The sequence below is a fragment of the Pygocentrus nattereri genome, chromosome 17, assembly GCF_015220715.1.
Source record: "Pygocentrus nattereri isolate fPygNat1 chromosome 17, fPygNat1.pri, whole genome shotgun sequence".
Taxonomy (NCBI): domain Eukaryota; kingdom Metazoa; phylum Chordata; class Actinopteri; order Characiformes; family Serrasalmidae; genus Pygocentrus; species Pygocentrus nattereri.
Window position 1 is genome coordinate 14,791,962 of NC_051227.1, and position 22,784 is coordinate 14,814,745.

Below are 22,784 nucleotides of genomic sequence, written 5' to 3' on the forward strand. Positions count from 1 at the left end.
TTGTACTCTGCAATTTCCAAAAAGCGGCAAGATGCTCCCAAACATTTGACTTTTGGGCAGTGTATTTGGACCCGCCCCCCAGGTTCCCTCTGAGTTCAGCTGGCCACCTGTTCCTCCCTTTTTGATCGCAGCTCAGGTGTCCTTTTAGGGATGGATAGAGGAGGGGTGTAGCAAGGCCAGAGACAGTAGTCACACCAACAAACACCCCTGCAGTCACACCAGCAAACACAAAACTGAAAATGGAAGTTTGGACAAAATTCAGGTTTCAAATTGGCTGCTACTTCAGATTTTAGCTATGCAACATATCTGTGCATCAGTAGTATGTTGTGCAGTGTCAGAAAGGCCTGCACTGCTAAAAATCATATCTTAGTAAGTGTAAACATCTTAAATGTAGTCAGTATATCTACTATTTGTCGTTCTGAGACTGTTGTAAGAATATTGTGAGATTATTGAACTTATTTCTGGACATTTTTACTTGTTTTTAAGCAGTTTTATCTTATAAACGTGTCTGATTTCATTGGCAGATCATGTTACTTGGTTTAATCATTATTTCTTGAAATGAGCAAAATTATCTTCATTATTTCTCCAAACAAGTGAACTAATCTGCCAATGGAATCAGACACTTTCACCAGATAAAATCACTTAAAACAAGTAAAAATGTACAGAAACAGGTGGAATAATTTTAGAATATTCTTACAACAGTCTCATACTGAGAGATATTAAGATGTTTACACTTGTTAAGATATTATTTTTTGTACTGTACAATTTGGACAGTGCTAATGGTTATAAGCTTTTATTCTGTTAGCTACATTGGCCTCCAAGGCTAGCTCCAGTGCAAAACTGCAAATGTCTTGGTTGATAGTAGAGAAACACACTCTTAAAAAAAGATTCTTCCAGTGTTCCTTAGTATAGCAAACAGGCCTATGTAGAACCACGAACACTCAAAGAATCCTTTACATGCTTAAAGGGTTCTTCAGATTGGTGGAGAATGAGCTGTAGATGGTTCTATATAGAACCTATTTGAAAAGCGTTTTATATAGCACCCAAAAAGGTTACGATGTCAAGCTTGTAACAATAGAAGAACCCTTTTGTGTGCTGTATAGAACCGTTTTTAAAAAGTCTACAGCACATTCTCCATTGATCTGAAGAACCCTTTCTCCATGCAGAGAACCATTTAATCATACAGTAGTTCTCTGAGTGTTCATGGTGCTGTAAAACCACTGTCTTTACTAAAGAACCCTTGAAGAACCATCTTTTTTTTTTTTTTTTTTTTTTAAGTAGAAACCTTTTGTAGTGAAGCATCTCATCCTACCCGCCTGCTTCTCTTTCTTTTCAGCTGACCATCTGTCCTTCGTTCAGGCATTTCGGATGCGTCTCAGGTGTCATTTTTAGAGAGAGAGAGGGAGAGAGAGAGGGAGAGAGAGAGAGCGAGGGAGGTGTAGTAGTGACCAGAGAGACAGGACCCCTGCCAGTTGAGTCCCAGCAGGGCACTAGGGCACCAGCATGGTTCTCCACAGGGTGATCCAGGCTGTTCGTGAGGGAGACATTGAGGCTCTGAGGGTCCTGCACCAGTCAGGCTACCTCAGCTCGGCCATCACTGACCCCCAGGAGGCTACACCGGTTCACCACGCCGCTCGCTGTGGCCGGCTTGACTGTCTCCGCTTCTTGGTGATAGAAGCTGGCCTTCGGGGCCACAGCCGCGCCAGGAACGGGGCCACAGCCGCCCATGATGCTGCAGCAACTGGACACACACAGGAGCTACAGTGGCTTCTGGGACACGGAGAGTGCAGGATCGAGGTGAGGCGAGATGGATCCCCCTGTTACCCATTTATGGTAGAATGATGAACATGTGGAGGAGGAAACTTCAGCCTGTGTAGACTTCAGACGATGGCAGTGGTCTGGTCCAGGGGCCTCATTTATAAATTGAATTTAAAATGAGTTCTTGGGGTCCTTTTAAATAATGGTGTTCTCCAGATTAATGCATGTAGCACACTGACACCCCCATTATAACGTTCTGACATCAGTTGATTGATTGCTTGGTTCAACAAGGTGTAATTCAACTCTTTTATAGCACAATACGCAAACACTCAATATAATATAATGCATATCACTGCTGTCGCAACAAAACCTCACATCTCCATTTTTGCCGTTTTTCAGTTTTTGACATAATTTGAAAATGCCTGTTGCTCTTTATATCCTATGTAAATGTCATGATGAATGGACCAAAAGAAATGGCTCAAAATTACTTGGAAAAAATTCTAATTCTAATTACAAATAATTAAAAGTATTTTTTTTCCTTCTCCTGCCATTTTGGAGATACAAGGTTTTTAACAGCAGCTACATAAACAGAATTTAAAAGGAATCAAGATCAACTGCACAGTAATTTCCTCTGTATGTTGTGGGCGGAAATCTTACAGTCAGACTATATTTACACTACTCAGAAGAGCTTAATAACCTCATAGCAGTGAGAAAAAAAGCTGTCCTTCAAGTGGACTGTCTTAGTTTTTATGGATCTATAGCGCCTCCCAGAAGGAAGAGTTTGGAAAAGATGCTTCACTGGATGAGAGGATTCTGTAATTACTCTCTTCGCTACTTCAGGGTGGGCTGAACGTAAACACGATCAACTGAAGGAAGTGATATTCCAATTATCTTTGACGTTTTATTCACAATGCCTTGCATGTTATTACAGGTCTGGGTATTTATATTTCCATACCACACTGTAATAGATGACGTGGGAACACTCTCGACAGTGGACGAATAAAAGTTAAACCATAGATCAAATTAAATTGCTGCTGTGTCTGTTTGGAAAGTTGCATGGATTTATGCCCATATATAACCATTTAAGCACAGGACAAAAGAGCAAACAGACCAGCTAATGGTCCACAAAGTTCTGCGTGCCCTGATACTTAACATCAGTGCTTTAGAAACTCAACTGCAGCGATGAATAACACAGCAGACAGTGTACGGATTAACGTGACTGTTCATATAAAGTGGGACAAATTTTCACAGCACTGCAAAAATAGTATCTTATCAAGTAAACGTGGCTTAAAAATAGTCGATAAATCTAATTTTTCTCCTGTTGAGATTGCTGTAAATTCAATTTAAGATTATTTAACTTGTTACTAGACATTAATGTTTTAAGTCATTTTATTAAGTGAAACTATTTCACTATACTGGCAGATCATTTTGCTCGTTATAAGAAATGTGCTTGAAACCGGCAACATTATCTGCCTGTATAGTGAGATGAATTTACTGAAAACAAGCAAAATTACTTCATTAATCAATTGGAAATAAACTAGATAATATTGAAATAAGTGCACAACCATCTCCAAACGGGAAATATTGGATATATAAACTAGATTTAACATCATTTCACTTGGAAAAATACCATTTTGCCATGAGTGGCTGAGTTCTTCTTCAGATTAATGGAGAGCCTGCTGTAGATGGTTCTATATAAAACCATTTTGAAAAGATGCTATACTGAACACTTCAAAAAAGGTTCTATGTAGAGCCATCTACAGCACATTGTTCATTAATCTGAAGAACCGTTTAATGAAGCAACTGTTTAATCATGCAAAGGGTTCTTTGAGTGTTCATGGTTCTATATAGAACCATTTACTAAAGAACCTTTGAAGAACTGTCTTTTTAAAGAGGGTTTGGAACTCATGGTTTTAAATAGAAGGAATATTCTAAATGAGTTCTCCTCTAGATCTCAGCTACTTCTCCTAGATCGTAGATATACAGGCCTGGACACCACGTTGCCTGCTGTTCTCTAGCTGGGGCGATACGTCTGCCCGTCCTCCATGTTGGAGAGGTCAAGATCCGCTTGTGAACAGATTCACTGAGTCTCAGGATTAAATCAGCCACAACTTCATTATTACTCCACCATTTTCACCTAATCTGGTTAGTTCTAATCCTCAGACTCAGATTAATCTGCTCTCAGTAGCTTTCAGTACTTTAATAACTGATCAAGCTAATTAGCGTCCAGAGCAGCAGGAAAGTATTCAGTCTGCACAAGACGTTAAAATCCAAGTTTAGCGTGTGAAACACAAACTCACACATCAGCAAGTCCATCAGTGAGTGAATCACTTCTAATATTAATACACATCAACATAAAATAACCCCATAGACACAGGGAGAAGGACGGAGCTGAAGTCGGCTTCCTGTTCCCAGCTTCTTGTTTCAGTTTTCCTGTTCCACCTTAAATGGTGCAGCAGTCCCCTGAAGCTGCACCATTTAAGGTGGAATGAGCAAATTCTATCAAGAAGCTGGCTGATACACCCTTTAAGGTAGAACTGGAAAATTTGAACCAGAAGCTGGCTGATGCACCGTTTAAGGTGGAACGGAAAAATTCTAACAAGAAGCTGGTTGATGCACCATTTAAGGTGGAAAGGGAAAATTCGAACGAAGCTGGCAAATAAGAATCTTACTTGAAGTTTGTGTAAGAAGGAGCTAAACTTGATCTATAATAAACATCTACACAGATTAAGGAATGTTATAGCTACAAAACTTTAACCTTTATTGTAAATAAATAACTACTACATGAAGTTAAGACCCCCTGAATAGACCATTAAATGAAATAAGCTTATTATAAAGCCAGAGGAGAAACAATCACATCACCAGGTTCTCTGAGCTTCACCAACCACACGACCATATCTACACATAAACATCACACAGACAATAAACATCACACAGACATGAGCGTGGATCACTCCGTTCCCTCCGTTATTTAATCCTATCCCACTTTCTGAGTCAATATTCTTGAAATAATATAATTTTGAACAGTATCTTTCTTAAACTGACGCTCTGTAATGGTACCAAAAGTTGTCCAGCAGTGGCGGCGCCATTGACATGTATATCTGTGTCCTTGACACAGTTATGTCCAGTTTGAGACCAGAGTGAGACTGAAGCCATTTTCTCCTGTTTCTGAAATTCGGCTCCTGAGAAATAAAACTCAGATTTCCTCACTTTGTTCTAAAGGTTGTTTTAACTCTTTAGTGTCTGACTCGTCTCACCCCAGTGTCAGCTGAGTAATATCTCCATAGGAAAAGTGTAAGATCTCCTTGGTTTCTTATCCAGCTCTGTTCCAGATCCCAGAACCCTCTCACGCTGTTCTCCTTCATCACCAGAACTTCTCACAGTGAAATGCTGATGTTAGTCTCCCCTTTTCTCCTGAGGAGGTTTAGAAGAAACAGTTCAGAAATCACTGACCCTTCATTAATGTAATATTTAGATCTGCTTTATTTCTCTGAGACAATTTAAGAAAGATTTTTTTTACCTCTGGGTTCCCTTTACTAAAGAACCCTTGAAGAAGCATTTTTTAAAGAGGACTTTTACAGGCACAGATAAGTCGAGTAATGTCATTGGTGTGACTTTTATTGGTGTAATTTTTAATTTTTTTTTTTTAACATAGTAACTCCAGTGATGCGACTCCTGGGGAACTTTCATTACATATTTTATAATATTTATTTAGCTTTTGTTTTCTTTATGTCATTTAAATCATTTATTTAATAGTCATGTATAGAATATTGTGGTTAAAATTACAGAAAAACGTTTTTTTTATTTCAGAATATGGCCTCAGCCTTCACACATGTCTGTGAGGACGAGCTCTTCTGTGGTGCCTGGAATTCTATATGATTGATTTATGAAACAATGTTGCTAAATTGAGGCTCAAGAAGGTGGAATTGTTGAAATATCTTGTTTTGTTTTAAAATATAAATAAATTGTAACCCTTTTTCAACATTTTTCGAGTGTAATATATCTGTAAAGGCTTGGGACACAAAAATGGATGTTTCCATAGAAGGACTCATGTAGCAGATAATTTAGACTTATTTCACTTCATGATACCTTTATTTCTTGTTGTTAAGGTTGTTGTTTTGTCTTCCATTCAAATTGAATGTCTTCTCAACCACGTCTTCGTATCTGACATACCGTATGCGTCAGGTACAGTTGCTAATCTGACCTGTCTTTTGAGCTCTTCAGGAGGTTTTCCATTGAGCCTCGGTTCCTCTCAGTGAATCTTCCTCATGATCTTACAGTTTCTCCTTTGGTTCTTGGTTCCTCCTCGTGTGTAAAGCCTCTGTGGAGGTATCATATCTTGTGGGCCTGTTTTTAGAATAATATTAAAATAACCAACAGCTTTGAATGAAAACATTTCTCGAGTCATGGTGCAGCCAGGACGATGTTACATCAGCTCCTGATCAGTTAGCAGTGTTTACTCAACATCAAATCTTGATCCACACTGCAAAAATTATGCCTTAATGAGTGCAAACAATTTAAATTTTAGACAATATATCTACTATTTCTCATTATGAGACTGTTGTAAGAATATTGTGAGAATATATTGTATGTAAACATCTTAAATATAGTCAAAATATATACATATATCTAAATCTATCTAAATATATCAATATATCTATCTATATATCTATGTATGCATGTATCTATTTATCTGTCTATGTATCTATCTACCTATATGGATGCTGTCAGAAGAAAACCTTGCGTCTCCATTGTTGTTGTTTTTCAGTTTTTGACATAATTTGAAAAAGCATGGTGTCGTTTACATTGTGTGTAAATTTCATGAAGTATTGACCAAAACAAACGGTCCAAAATGACTTGGAAAGACGTCTGCTTCCATTGACATTAAAAGTAAAGCACGTTTTTTCCTTCTCCTGTAAAGTTAAGTTTGGATATATATATATTCTAGACATTTTTACTTGTTTTTAAGCAGTTTTATCTTATAAAAGTGTCTGATTTCATTGGCAGATCATGTTCCTTGTTTTAATCATTATTTCTTGAAGATAATTTTGCTCATTTCATTATTTCTCCAAACAAGTGAACTAATCTGCTAATGGAATCAGACACTTTCACCAGATAAAATCACTTAAAACAAGTAAAAATGTACAGAAACAGGTGGAATGATCTTAGAATGTTCTTACAGCAGCCTTATAATGAGGGATATTAGATTTATTTACTACATTTAGGATGTTGTCACTTATTAAGATATTATAGATATTATTTTTGCAGTGCAACATGCCTTACCCAACTCATCAGCTAATTAATGAATCCTTAAAGAAAGGAGTTATTGGACACGTTGCCTTGTTTACACCAGTTCCAAGTGAAAAACATGACAGTCTCAAAATGAGAAATAGTAGATATACTGACTACTTTTAAGATGTTGATGCTTATCCTCATTTTCTGCAGTGTATTTACAGTGTAACTTCTATCTATAAATCCACTGGGTAGCTGATGCTGTTGTGTCCCGGCTGTAGGACCAGGATGGGGAAGGAGCTACAGCTCTGCACTTGGCGGCGAGGTTCGGCCATGCTGAGGCAGTGCGGTGGCTGCTGTCCGCAGGGAGCAGCACTGAGACAGAAACAGACTGCGGAGCACTTCCTGTCCACTATGCAGCTGCCAGTGGACATCTCACCTGTCTCAAACTGCTCACGTCCCACTCCCCAAGGTGAAACAACACCTTCTCACTGCAAAAAATGGTGTCTTAGTGAGTGTAAACATCTTAAATGTAGTTTGTACATCCACTATTTCTCATTCTGAGGCTGTTGTAAGAATATTGTGAGATTATTGAACTTATTTCTAGATGTTTTTAAGCAGTTTTTAAGCAGTTTTATCTTATAAAAGTGTCTGATTTCATTGGCAGATCATGTTCCTTGTTTTAATCATTATTTCTTGAAATGAGCAAAATTACCTTCATCATTTCTCCAAACAAGTGAACTAATCTGCCAATGGAATCAGACACTTTCACCAGATCAAATCAGCTAATAGGCCAAATCAGGTGCTGGATAATACCTTCAGTTCATACTGGGCTGCCATGAGAAGAAGTTTGGGAATCTCTATTTCTCAGGTGCCTAAAATGTTTGGATGTAAGGAAAGCACTAAGTTTACAACAAAGCACTAAGTTGTCTATGTTTTCCTACACAGTCTGACATTTTTGTCCTGCAAATGGATGAAAACAAACACAAGGCATGGCTAAAGTAACACAAAACAGTTGCCTACACCTTCTGTCCACTGATCACTGTCTTGGGTTTCATACTACCGAAGTGAGCACAAGTGTACATGTGTGTGTGTTTGTGTGTGTGTGTGTTTTGTGTGTGTGTGTGTGTGTGTGTGTGTGTGTGTGTTGTCCATGCTCAGTGAAGCACACAAAAGCAGCAGCTGAGAGTCACGCTGAAGGCTCTCTGGAGCAGGTCGTCGGCGATGCCAGGCTGGCGGGGGGTCAGACATATGTTAAACAGATCCTCGTGGCTCAGTGCTCAATAATACATGAGTGGCTTCTTACCTGCCACATGTCCGCACCTGTGCTGTTACTCTCCATCAGGCTCCGCCCCCTCCTCAATGACTCACCTTATACCTGTAATATCCTCACTCACATGCACTATATGGACAAAAGTAGTGGGACACCCACAGAAGCTTTTATGAATCCCATTCTAAATCTATAGGCATTAATATCAAGTTGGTCCCCCTTTGCAGCTCTAACAGCTTCCAATCTTCTGGGAAGCTTCCTACAAGAAGATGGAGAGTGTCTGTGGGAATTTCTGCCCATTCATCCAGACGAGATCACACACTGATGTTGGACGAGAGTGTCTCGCTCATAGTATCCATTCTAGTTCATCCCAAAGGTGTTGAATGGGGTTTGAGTCAGGACTCTGTGAGGGCCAGTCAAGTTCTTCCACACCAAACTCACCCAGTCATGGCTTTATGGAGCTGCTTTGAGCACTGGGGCTCAGTCATGCTGGAACACAAAAGGTTTTTCCATTGTTCTCACAAAGTTGGAAGTGTACAACTGTCTAAAATGTCTTAACTGGAACTAAAGGTTCTAGACCAACCCCTGAAAAACATCCCCATATAATGATCCCTACTCCACCAAATGTTACAGCTGGCAGAGTGCAGTCAGGCAGGTAAGGTTCTCCTTTTTGTGGGCTGAATAGGATTGTGCCTTGTGTTTGACACATGGGGCCTAAATGCTTTGCTACACATCGGTTTGGATTATTGGTCCAATGTAAACATTTATCCTTTGCTGGCATGCAGTCTTTTAAAAGATGGTTATTCAGGGAGTCTTTAGTAAAGAAAGTGGTTCTACATAGAACCTTGAACGCTCAAATAACGCATTCCATGATTAAAATGTTCTTTGCATCGTGATGGTGTCCTTCAAATTGACAGAAATTGTGCATATACACTGGCCAGGCATAACATTGTCCTTGTTTCTCCGCTCATTGTCCATTTGATCAGCTCCACTTACTGTATAGCTGCACTTTGTAGTTCTACAGTTACAGACTGTAGTCCATCTGTTTCTCTGGTACTTTGTTACCCCCTTTTACTCTGTTCTTCAGTGGTCAGGACCCCCATGGACCCTCACAGAGCAGGTACTATTTGGGTGGTGGGTCATTCTCAGCACTGCAGTAACACTGATGTGGTGGTGGTGTGTTAGTGTGTGTTGTGCTGGTCTGAGTGGATCAGACACAGCAGTGATGCTGGAGTTTAACACCTTAGTGTCACTGCTGGACTGAGAATAGTCCACCAACCAAAAATATCCAGCCAACAGCGTCCTGTGGGCAGCGTCCTGCGACCACTGATGAAGTACTAGAGGATGACCAACACAAACTGTGCAGCAGCAGATGAGCTGTCGTCTCTGACTTTACATCTACAAGGTGGACTGACAAGGTGGGAGTGTCTAATAGAGTGGACAGTGAGTGGACACAGTGTTTAAAAACTCCAGCAGCACTGCTGTGTCTGATCCACTCAGACCAGCACAATACACACTACCACACCACCACGACGTCAGTGTTACTGCAGTGCTGAGAATGATCCACCACCCAAATAGTACCTGCTCTGTGAGGGTCCATAGGGGTCCTGACCACTGAAGAACAGGGTAAAAGGGGGTAACAAAGTATCAGAGAAACAGATGGACTACAGTCTGTAACTGTAGAACTACAAAGTGCAGCTATACAGTAAGTGGAGCTGATAAAATGGACAGTGAGCATAGAAACAAGGAGGTGGTCAGAATGTCATGCCTGATCTGTGTATGAGCTACAGACGGTGTCAAGCTTGTAACAATAGAAGAACCCTTTTGGGTGCTATATAGGGCCATTTTTCAAAAAGCGCATTTCTACAGCACATTTGCCATCATTCTGAAGAAGCCCTTCATGATGCAGAGAATCCTTTAATCATGCATAAGTTTCGTTGAGTGCAATTTCCCCCTGGGATCAATAAAGGAATCTGAATCTGATGGTTCTATATAGAAACATTTTCTTTACTAAAGAACCCTTGAAGAACCATAATAAAACCAAATGTACAGGACGAATGTATTTTTAAGTAAATGTCTGCCGATTCTGATGTGTTTCTGATACAATTTTACATCCCTAATTAGAATTATTTAGAATTCTGCTGTTTTAATGTTTGCCCTTTTTTGTTTGAGGCAGCTCAGACCAAATTCAAACCCAGTTTAGGGTTGAATAAAGACACTTAATGGATTTAATATTTTGCTACACTGTAAAACTCACTGCATATCTTAATGAAAGAATTAAGTTAACACAACTTAAATACTACAGAAAGTGGGAGTAACTTAGTCTGAAAAAGGCAAATGAACTTAAATTAAGTTTTGAGATAGTAACTTGGTCATTTTGAGTAAGACTTTGTTTTTTTTCAGCATATTTTGGGTTGAGGTAACTTTATTTACATATATTATATTCACTATTTTTATTTAACTTGACTTGACATGCAAATACAAACAGGCCAGTAATGGGTTGCTTTTAAAGACGTTTGAAAATTTCAAGTGGCTCAATGTGATAGACGGCATAAAAGTTTACATTAGAAAGGACTCCTCCAAATGGGATCTTTTGAGTTAAATAAACTTGTTGCAATTTAGTTTAGACTTTTCTTCTTTTTCCCCCTACCCCTCATTTTCGAGAATCACCCTAACTCCTTGGAACTGAGTTACAAATTGTAGTGGTTGAAATCTTCCCTATGAAGTAGAACAAACCTCAAAAAAAAAAAAAAAAAAAATTAAACATCACTTCATTAACAGCTACTAGCGCTGCTCTGTAGGTGACCCTGCTCGTCTTCAGTGACAGCAGAGGAGGGGAAAGTTCAGCTCCTCACTTAGTTACATTTAGGGATCATACGCCTTCAAAGAGGGGGGCAATTATTTATTATCACCACCCCTAATTCTTCAGTGATATGAAGCTGAAGTCAGATATTCACCAGATTCTTGTTCAAATTTTCCCGTTCCACCTTAAATGGAGCAGCAGCTACATTCTCAGAACTGCTGGACTATTTAAGGTGAAATGGGAAAGTTAGCTAGCAACCTACTGATACAGTAACATGCTGTTAGCGATTTATAAAGAAAACGACATTAAAGGATAAGAGAATACGATAGTTACTGTAATTTTTAACAGAAAATTCTCACATTTGTGGGCTTCTTTGGTCTCTTGTTCTCCGTCTTGCTGGTTTTTCTTTTTTTCTCATATTTCTCTGTTTGGAGTCTCTGAAAAACCTCCGTTTGGAGGGTCATGTAGCTCTAACACTTCACCCTGCCCCTCTATCTCAACAAGAATCAGGACACCCCACCCCCTAGCCGTGAATGCGCAAAATAGAGGTCTAAGGGCTGAGTGCTGGGGCGAGGGGTGAAATGGGTTTGGGCCCAAGTTCCTCTCTGCTGAGGTTAAATGCCACAGAGACTAAATCTGCATTCTGGACTGACCTGTCGGCGTTTGGCGAAGTGTTATGTAGTGACATGAAGGTGGATAAGACCTTGTTATGAAAATCTGTGATCATACGTTTCTCAGAAATACAGTATGAATTTGTTAAAACGATAGGCTAATGATGAATTTCATTTACAATTGCCTAATTATATTGAGTTAGAACAGCTTAAAGACAGAGCAGCTTAGAACAGCTTAGAAGGGCTTAAGCCACCAATACCCAATAATTTTAATATCAACAAAACAAATGGAGTTAGAACAGTTTACTCAATTGTGTAAATGAATCAATGAACTTAAAACCTTCAAGCTAAACAGTTTCCTCAATTTGAGTTGACTTAACTCATCAGGTTTTACAGGGTTTGTATTGTATTTTATTGTATAATATGATGAATCTTTTGCTTTTTTTTACCTCTTCCGAGTGTGCCACATATTATGGAGGACACACACTGCAAAAAAATATATCTTAGTGAGTGTAAACATCTTAAATTAGTCAATGTAGCTACTGTTTCTCATTTACAGGCAGCTGTGAGAATATTGCGAGATTATTGAACTTATTTCTAGACATTTTTACTTGTTTTTAAGCAGTTTTATCTTATAAAAGTGTCTGATTTCATTGGCAGATCATGTTCCTTGTTTTAATCATTATTTATATAATATATAAATATAGTGCAGTTGTTCTCTTCAGCAGTGAATGCCTGATATGCAATCCATCTCTTTTAAATAGCTGATGTAGACAAAAAAAAAAACATCTTTTCTCAACTGCTGCAGGTGTGTGGACCGTCAAATGGCTACTGGGGCCACGCCTCTCTACCTGGCCTGTCAGGAAGGTCACCTGCATGTGGTGGAGTACCTGGTGAAGGACTGTGGTGCGGATGTACATCTGAGGACCCAGGATGGTATGAGCCCCCTGCATGCTGCTGCACACATGGGCCACTATGGCCTGGTGGTCTGGCTGGTGAGTCACTCACGTTTTTCACTCAGTATTTTTAGTTTTTACCCTGTTTGAAAAATAGACTCACTCTGTGACCATTTCATGACAAATGGACCAATAGGAAAAGTCCAAAATGACCTGGAATAAAACGGTATGGAGCAGTAAAGTTGCATTACAGCTGTAGAGTAAACAAGCAGCATTACTAAGTCAGTAAAAGGCTAAAATATGGTGAGTGTGCGCTGCTGCGTGTCGCCCTGGAGAGCCTGAAATGATCACTGTCGCAGTCATAGTGTCTCAAACCATGCCATACTTATTTATGCATTAACGTATAATCACCACACACACTCGAAAAGAAGGTCCGGCTTGATATTTAGGCCTCAAATGAACTCAAAATTGACAATATGCTGATCAAGTGAAAACAACTCAAGTGGTCAATAAATCTAATATTTCTCATTATGAGACTTTAGTGAGAAGATTATTCCACCTGTTTCTGTACAACCTCATTCCGAAAAAGCTGGGATGCTGTGCAGAATGTAAATAAAAACGAGTTGCAATGATGTGCAAATCATGTAAACCATAGTTTTAAAGGAAAATACTACAAAGACAACAAATCAAATATTAAAACTAAGAAACTTATTGTTTATTGAAAAATATTTGCCCATTTTGAATTTAATACCAACAACATGTTCCAGAAAAGTTGGCACGGGGGCCTGTTTACCACTGTGCTTCATCACCTCCTCTTATAACAACACTATGTACGTGTTTGAAGTATTTAAATGATCTCTACATCATTGCATTTTGTTTTTATTTACATTTTGCACAGCGCCCTAACTCTTTGGGAAAGTTGTACAATTTTACTTGTTTTAAGTGATTTTATCTGCTGAAAGTGTCTGATTCCATTGGCAGATTAGTTCACTTGTTTGGAGAAATAATGAAGATAATTTTGCTCATTTCAAGAAATAATGATTAAAACAAGGAACATGATCTGCCAATGAAATCAGACACTTTTATAAGATAAAACTGCTTAAAAACAAGTAAAAATGTCTAGAAATAAGTTCAATAATCTCACAATATTCTTACAACAGTCTCATAATGAGAAATCGTAGCTATATTGACTACATTTAAGATGTTTACACTTAATATACATAGATATATTGATATAGATAGATATTTAGGTTAGAGATAAATATATAGATATATTCATATATATTATAGACATCTTTTTTTTACAGTGTACTGAGAAATGCAGCCAAAACATCTTGTGTGAAATCCTCTCTGACTGCATCGCTGCTTGGGGTTTTCAGGGTTCTTTCACAGATGTGGACGTGTCATGTCAGGATCAGAATGGAGCCACCGCTCTGCATTTCGCCGCCAGTGAGGGTCACCAACGTATCCTGGAGCGCCTGCTGCTGCTGGGGGCCAGAGTGTTGCGGGACAGCTGGGGCGGGACGCCTCTGCACGATGCCGCGGAGAACGGAGAACTGGAGGTGCCGTCTCAGTAGGGGGTAAAGCTGCCTCAGGGTATCAGACTGAAGGTGGCAATTCAAGCGATTCAAATCAATTTTGGGTTGTACAAATCAGAGCTGACCATAAATATATTTAGTGATGTACACTGCAAAAATAATATCTTAACAAGTGAAAACGTCTTAAATGTAGTGAATAAATCTAATATCTCTCATTATGAGGCTGCTGTAAGAATATTCTAAGATTATTCCACCTGTTTCTGTACATTTTTACTAGTTTTAAGTGATTTTATCTGGTGAAAGTGTCTGATTCCATTGGCAGATTAGTTCACTTGTTTGGAGAAATAATGAAGATCATTTTGCTCATTTCAAGAAATAATGATTAAAATAAGGAACATGATCTGCCAATGAAATCAGACACTTTTATAAGATAAAACTGCTTAAAAACAAGTAAAAATGTCTAGAAATAAGTTCAATAATCTCACAATATTCTTACAACAGCCTCATAATGAGAAACAGTAGCTACATTGACTACATTTGACATGTTTACACTCACTAAAATATTTTTTTTGCAGTGGCTCTAGTTTTGTCATTAAAAGTGAGTCTGTCAAATCAACTGTCAGACAAAATAGTGAGATGTACATTCCTAAATATTAAGGACTGTAATATAACTGAGGAAAAAGTACCAGGAAAAGTACAAATCCATCAAAGTTGTGTTTATATACATGGAACTTAGTAAATGCTTCAAACTCCTGCCAACTCTCTGTTGTAACTGAGTGATCTTTTCTCAGTGCTGCAGAGTCCTGCTGGCCCACCATGTCAGTCCACTGGAGAAGGATGGGGATGGCTTCAGTGCAGTGGACCTGGCGGAGTATAATGGCCATGGAGACTGCGCCACACTCCTCCGATCAGCTCAGGTGTGTGGAAGACCAGGTGTTCCTTACACCCTAAAGTTTGATGAAAAATCTAATGTATACAGTTTTTCTGAATGAAGTACCTCAGCCTAGATATGTTTACTGTCTGAAGGTGTTTGAAGGTGTCTGCTTCTTTAATGTTACACTGGGCTAAAGAAGTTTACAAGTAAATGAAGCATCTTACCCACAAATTCACATGACGCCACCTGCATCTGTTGAGGAAACAACTGTTAACATGATCAAATTCAAATAGCAAGAGTGTAGTGGGAAAAAGCCCACTGGCATCTTGCTTGCACACAATCCAATATAATATATATATATAAAATCCATATATATATATATATATATATATATATATATATATGTGTGTGTGTGTGTGTGTGTGTGTGTGTGTGTGTGTGTGTGTGTGTGTATACAGTGGGCACAATAAATTGTAGGGGCAGCAGTGACTCGTCAGTGAAACTACACCCAAACCTGATCCAAACATATTCGTAATCAATGAAATCACACATTCACAAATTAACGCAGTGCAGGAATGGAAGTGGAGAACATGGGTGATATGATAACCACATTACATCACAAAACCTTCTGAAACAGCATCGTATTACAAATCCAAAGGTATCTAGCAGTGATGGTCATTGTGGTCTGCATCTTCATATCCAAAGCAACATATCAGAGCAGAGGAACATGTTTTTGGGCTTTGGGAATAACATGGTTTGTAATAATGCAGAATGACTCACAGTGACATTCACTGCTCGAAAAGGCAAGATACACACCACTCTTACATCTGGGCGAACTCATCAAAAACTCTTCTCTCAAAGTCACCAATCCATGAATGAATTCAAGTGATAGCCTAGAAAGAGCAGGCAAGGAAAGTAGGAGAGTGTTTTTAGCTACACTCACCGTTAGCCATGTTTTTCTCTTGAACTTCTTTGGATTAAAGGAACAGTTTTAGTCCTCCAGAGCAAACATAATCATTCAGTAAATCATTTTTCAGTTCTAAGTTGCTTCTCCTTCTGGGTTGCAGGCCATTGACTTACATTAAAAGTAAATTATGTTTTTCCTTCTTCTGTAAAGTTACCATTTTGGAGAAATGTGGTTTTCTTCTGATAATAGCGAAATATTAATATTATATTAAATTTTAATATTAGTCGGTTTATGCTGCTTAATCTGCTCTGCTTATTTATTAAAGTGTTTTTGGTGCAGTTGCTGCACTTATTTGATATGTAAAGAATATTATCTAATAAAACTCAGAATATATAGATTTTTGTTCAGTTTGTCTTACAACTCAATATTTCTGAACAAGTAACACTTGAATAGGAATATAATTAATACAGTAGACATGTGTTAGTGTTAGTGTGAAACACTTATTTGTTATAAGCACTTACTGATCCAAATTCTGCTATAAAAGAAATTACATCTTTTATGCAGTGATAGGAAACACAGCAGCTCAGAGAAAGCTCAGATTTTATGCGCCGATATTTTGAAAACGTAATATTTTCAATCATTTTTGAATAGTATGTTGGCCCTCAGGTATTTTTAAATGAGCTGGCCCACTTTAGGAAAAGTTTGGGCACTCCTATGCTAAGCTATGTGTGCAATTGTATGCTTGTGTCAGTAATAGGTGCCCCTCAAAGTAGAATTCGGTCATTCTGGATACTTTTGGACATGTAGTGTATATAGTCTACGTATTTGTGTAAACTTTGTGTGTCATTGAAGAAGGTATTAATAGCTGTATAGATGAGGTGGCAACAGGGCAAAAAATTATATCTTATCAAGTGTAATTATTGTAAATTTAGTCAATACACTGCAAAAATGATGTTTTAGTGAATGTAAGCATCTTAAATGTCATTAATAAATCTACTATTTCTCATTATGAGGCTGTTGTAAGAATATTGTGAGATTATTTAACTTATTTCTAGACATTTTTACTTGTTTTTAAGCAGTTTTATCTTATAAAAGTCTCTGATTTCATTGGCAGATCATGTTCCTTGTTTTAATCATTATTTAGTCATTATTAATCATTAACACTTTCACCAGATAAAATCACTTAAAACAAGTAAACATCTACAGAAACAGGTGGAATAATCTTACAGCAGCCTCATAATGAGTGATGTTAGATTTATTGACCACATTTATGATGTTTTCACTTGATATTATTTGTTGTGTATAAGATGCACAGATTGTGATTGTAATAAGGAACAGAATAATGGATGCTGCTGATGCTATAACAGTAATGCACTGCAGACCTGATAAGAACGGGGGTAGAGGGGTAAATGGAGGAGTGAATGGCTCTGTCTGGGGCTATCAGCTATCACCCCCACCCTCTCTTCCTCAGCTCCAAAGCCATAGAGTGGAAGAGTCAACTGAGCTGCGCCGTCTCAGGTTTCAGGGCCTCAAGCCTGCGAGTTTATCAGACTGCGTCTCTCTGCTTGTATGTTTGCAGCTTCTCTTGCCAAACCCATCCATCATGAGGCTGGCAGGCAGCTGCATTGTGACCTCCGGCTTGTGTAGTGATTTGGCCATCCTTGTTTACTTTGGCAAAGTATCAGATGCGTTTTCTGTGTTCCAAAGTTCATGACACAGCTTTTCTAAATGACCGGATGAGTTTGAGTTTTGGACTTTGACTTTGAGGCCCATGTATTCATGATTCATACATCAATCCCTGCCAAGCACACCTTACTATACACAGAAAAAATAACTTCTTAACAAGTGAAAGCTCCTTAAATGTAGTTCATAAATCTAATATCTCTCATTATGAGGCTGCTGTAAGAATATTCTACGATTATTCCACCTGTTTCTGTACATTTTTACTAGTTTTAAGTGATTTTATCTGGTGAAAGTGTCTGATTCCATTGGCAGATTAGTTCACTTGTTTGGAGAAATAATGGAGATAATTTTGCTCATTTCAAGAAATCATGATTAAAACAAGGAACATGATCTGTCAATGAAATCAGACACTTTTATAAGATAAAACTGCTTAAAAACAAGTAAAAATGTCTAGAAATAAGTTCAATAATCTCACAATATTCTTACAACAGCCTCAGAATGAGAGATATTAGAGAAATTGACTACATTTAAGAAGTTTACACTCGCTAAGACACCTTTTTTTTTTTTTTACACAGTGTAGCAAGAAGAGTGCCTGGGCAAGACTCCTATCACTTTGCTCACCCACATCTGTAACATGATGAAAATGCTAGTCTGTCTGGATAAGAACGTCTGCCAAATGCATGAATGTGAATGTATGGCTGTATGCAGAAGTTTGGGCACTCCTGGTCAAATCACATGTTTTGTTGAATTTTTGAGTGTAAAGAAGTTACATGTGTCAGGCTCCAGTCCTCGTGGGCCAAAGCTCTGCAGACTTCAGCTCACTGCCTCATTAAACACACCTGATTCAGATCAGCTAATAAAATCCCCAGTTTGACATGCCTGGACTACAGAGAACAATAGTGCACGATTGCTGTTCACTTGCTGAGTCATTGAGAAAAAAATAAACATAAATGTAAAATGTGACCTATATTAGCATCTACATAGAAATTGTGCACAAAAATTTGCAGAAATATTCAAGTTTGTAAAGAAAGTATTCACTTATTTTCACTTAGAAAATATACAAAATGTGGAACTTGCCCAGGTGTCTTCAAATGTTTGCATAGAGTTATAAATATTAGCAATAAATTCTTTTAAGAACACTGAACTCTACAACTCTGAGCAACTGCACAGATCATAATAAGGATCATTTTTAGACCAATTAAATAGAACCTGCAAACAACAATAACCAGCATAGTAACTGTGAAAACTGTAAGCAGCCCTTTATAGTATTATCAAATTATTATTGTCTTATTTTCCCCCAAATATATGAGCTTTCTTCCTGTTCCTTCTTAAATACTCTGTAAATACTTTGTTGTTGGACCTTGTACATCCAAAAGTATTCACTTACCCATCCAAGTCATTGAATTCAGGTACTCCAATCACTTCCATGGCCACAGGTGTATAAAACCAAGCCTCTAGGCCTGCAGACGGCTTCTACAGACATTAGTGAAAGAATGGGTCGCTCTCAGGAGCTCAGTGAATTCCAGCGTGGTACCATGACGTGAAATTTCCTCACTACTAAATATTCCACAGTCAACTGTCAGTGGGATTATAACAAAGTGGAAGTGATTGGGAACGACAGCAACTCAGCCACAAATTCCCATAAACACACTCCCAACCCTTGTGGAAAGCCTTCCCAGAAGAGTTGAAGCTGTTATAACTGTAAAGGGTGGGCCAACATCATATTAAACCATGTGGCTTAAGAATGGGATGTCATTCAAGTTCATATGCGAGTGAAGAAAGACAAGCAAATACTTTTGAAATATAGTGTGTATTGGCCGCTTCTTTTGGTCCATCCGTCTTTAAATTTACACACAATGTAAAGGATAGTAAAATGAGAAAGACAGAGATGTCTTGAATTTTAGCTGCTTTTAAACGTTTTGATGGCTTGTTGATGTCAGAAACCACAGAGCAGTGGAAACTTTCTTACTCATTAAATATTTATATATAATGTATATAATGCACATGAAACATTATTGCATTAGTGCATTAGTGCAGTATAATATTGTATTTGTAGGTAATTTAAAAATAGATTTGAACTTTGAAAGTCCACTGTCATGTAATTAGTTCTAATGTAAAGGGTTTCAGTTATTTTTCCAGCACCGGTCATTTAACCATGTAACAGATGGCCGCTGACCCCACTGTGACCCGTGGTTAAAGCACAGTCAGCAGGGAGAGCTACAGCAGTGAAGTGATACTTATTTAAATTTGCAGAACCACTATAGAAAGTCAGTTAGAGTTAGTCATTAATGAGACACCTTAGAGGGAGGTGTAATGTTTGATGCTATACATTATGGTGCAGTGTTTGCATATACATGGCAAACTTGCATTTGCTTATCTGAATAGTAATTTTGCTGTAATTTGACTATATGTCTATAAAACTAGTTAAACCACTCGTCACCACATGACGTTTGGGTTGCCTGACACCCTTTTATATAGAGAGTGTGAATGCATGTAAGCTAGTGATACACCAAACTGAAAATTCTTGGCTGAATTCAGCGCACAGTGGACCGAAAACCAAAACTAAAAACCACACTGCAAAAAATCATGTTTTGTGTGTAAACATCTTAAATGTAGTCAATATATTTACTGTTTCTCATTATGAGTCTGTTGTAAGAATATTATGAGATTTTTAAACTTATTTCTAGACATTTTTACTTGGTTTTAAGCAGTTTTATCTTATAAAAGTGTTTGATTTCATTTGCAGATCATGTTACTTCTTTTAAGCATTGTTATTATTAGTGAAAACATCTTAAAAATAGTCAATAAATCTAATATCCCTCATTATGAGGCTTCTGTAAGAACATCCTGAGATTATTCCACCTGTTTCTGTACATTTTTACTTTTTTTAAGTGATTTTATCTGGTGAAAGTGTCTGATTCCATTGGCAGATTAGTTCACTTGTTTGGAGAAATAATGAAGATAATTTTGCTCATTTCAAGAAATAATGATTAAAACAAGGAACATGATCTGCCAATGAAATCAGACACTTTTATAAGATAAAACTGCTTAAAAACAAGTAAAAATGTCTAGAAATAAGTTCAAGTAATCTCACAATATTCTTACAACAGTCTCATAATGAGAAATATTAGATATACTGACTACTTTTAAGATCTTTACACTTGCTAAGATAATTTTTTGCAGTGTGGTACCTGTACAGTATTTGTGGGAAATATCCCTTTTTGAAGGTTATGACATGTTATGTCATATTAAGCTCATCATCATATATCGTGTAATGTCTAGAAATAAGTTCAATAACATCACAATATTCTTACAATGACCTCATAATGAGAAATAGTATTCATTCACTACATTTAAGAAGTTTACACTTGATAAGAGTGTAAAATGTACTTTTTTGCAGTGTGAAATTTGAAATTTTGTAATTGGTCATAGGTGCATGTCTCTTGTTGCCTTGTTGTAAATAATCTGCTATTATATCTGGTCAGATCACAAGACATTAGATAAAACTGACTGTGATGCACTGAACAGTGATGTTCAGTCACGTTGAGTCACCATTGGTTACGTAATGTCCAACCCCCCCGACCCCTTCCGCGCCTACCTTAGGGCTGCTGTTGTGTACGTACAGTACAGCACATGCACATGGTCATCAGACCCCTTCCGATTTTGAGTCATGACTGGACACTCAACCCCACCACTCAATTATTTAATAACACCTCAGTAGAAGACCTCCCGTCTCAGTGAATCGTTCATATGGCGGAGATGCTGAAGCGCTTGGCCATAGATTGACTGCCAGGTGAGTGTAACTCTGCAGCTCCGCTCTTCACTGGTCAGGAGCTTCACCCGGACTGGCACTACTGCACACTGTAAGCTATTTCAGATTGCTGTCTCTAAACATGGCCTTGATTTCTTTTTTAAAATATATAATAGCGCTTTCACCATAACTCAGTTAATCTTGTTTATTTGGTTCTAAAATATCTACATTTGCTTTCTCAGTGAATCAGCAACGATTAGTTGGCAGTTTGCCTGATGATAATGCATATTTGAAATACTTTTAATATCGGAAATGATTGTGACAACCATGTTTGGGAATTGTGGTTCTCGCATGTGTCCGGTTTCATGTTAAGGTATCTGGTTATGGGCTCTCTTCTAGTATCTTGGTTTCTCTCAGCAGCAGTCATTAGGGACTGCATTTCTGGACTAGCTGCTCTGGAACAATGACCATAGGAGAAACCACTACGCAAATAAAACTACCCTGAATGTATTTTTTAAACTACAAAAATAACATATTAACAAGTAAAAACCTCTTAAAAATAGTCAATAAATCTAATATCCCTCATTACGAGGCTGCTGTAAGAACATTCTAAGATTATTCCACCTGTTTCTGTACATTTTTACTTGTTTTAAGTGATTTTATCTGGTGAAAGTGTCTGATTCCATCAGCAGATTAGTTCACTTGTTTGGAGAAATAATGAAGATAATTTTGCTCATTTCAAGAAATAATGATTAAACCAAGAAACGTGATCTGCCAGTGAAATCAGACATTTTAATAGGATAAAACTGCTTAAAAACAAGTAAAAATGATTAGAAATAAGTTCAGTAATCTCACAATATTCTTACAAGAGTCTCATAATGAGAAAAAGTAGATTTATTGACTACATTTAAGATTTTTACACTTGCTAAGATAATTTTTTGCATTGTGGTACCTGTACCGTATTTGTGGGTACAGCATGTTTATGATAATAAATATGCTGGAAATGTCACCTTTTGAAGGTTATGATATGTTATGTCATATTAAACTAGTTTTGTGCTGTAAATTGGTCTACAGTCCCTCTAGCATCACAAGCAGTTTGTTGAATAGGTTTTGATTGGAAAATATGCATTTTTCATTGTTGTATTGCTCTGTCTGTTACAGTCTGTTTGGCATGATTACATAATGTTGAGCATCGTCAGTCAGAGTGTCTGGCATTTTATTCTCTATACACCAAATTAGGAATTGAGGGAAAATGTGTAAAAGCAATATTCATAGTATGTTATTTAAGCAAAGAATGTGGAGAAAGACCGAAAGTGCAGGTTTATTTTCTTCATGAGTACTTTCTTAACAGCAGTAAAAGTAGGACCTGCAATCCCAGATGGAAAAAAACATATTTCAAATGTTTATCAAAAATATATGTATATGCAGTGTATGAAAATGGCCATTTATTTAATGTTTTTT

General features: G+C 37.7%; 1 protein-coding gene across 1 annotated transcript in view; it reads left to right on the forward strand.

Moving 5' to 3' along the window:
- The first annotated feature begins 1,503 nt into the window (after positions 1-1,503).
- Positions 1,504-22,784, forward strand: part of espnlb (espin like b) — a 35,268-nt gene continuing 13,987 nt past the window's right edge. Inside the window, exons 1-5 of the mRNA XM_037546778.1 lie at positions 1,504-1,797; positions 7,272-7,462; positions 12,483-12,669; positions 13,950-14,132; positions 14,900-15,025. Of these exons, the coding sequence (XP_037402675.1) occupies positions 1,504-1,797; positions 7,272-7,462; positions 12,483-12,669; positions 13,950-14,132; positions 14,900-15,025 (981 nt within the window). The remainder of the gene's footprint in view (positions 1,798-7,271; positions 7,463-12,482; positions 12,670-13,949; positions 14,133-14,899; positions 15,026-22,784) is intronic.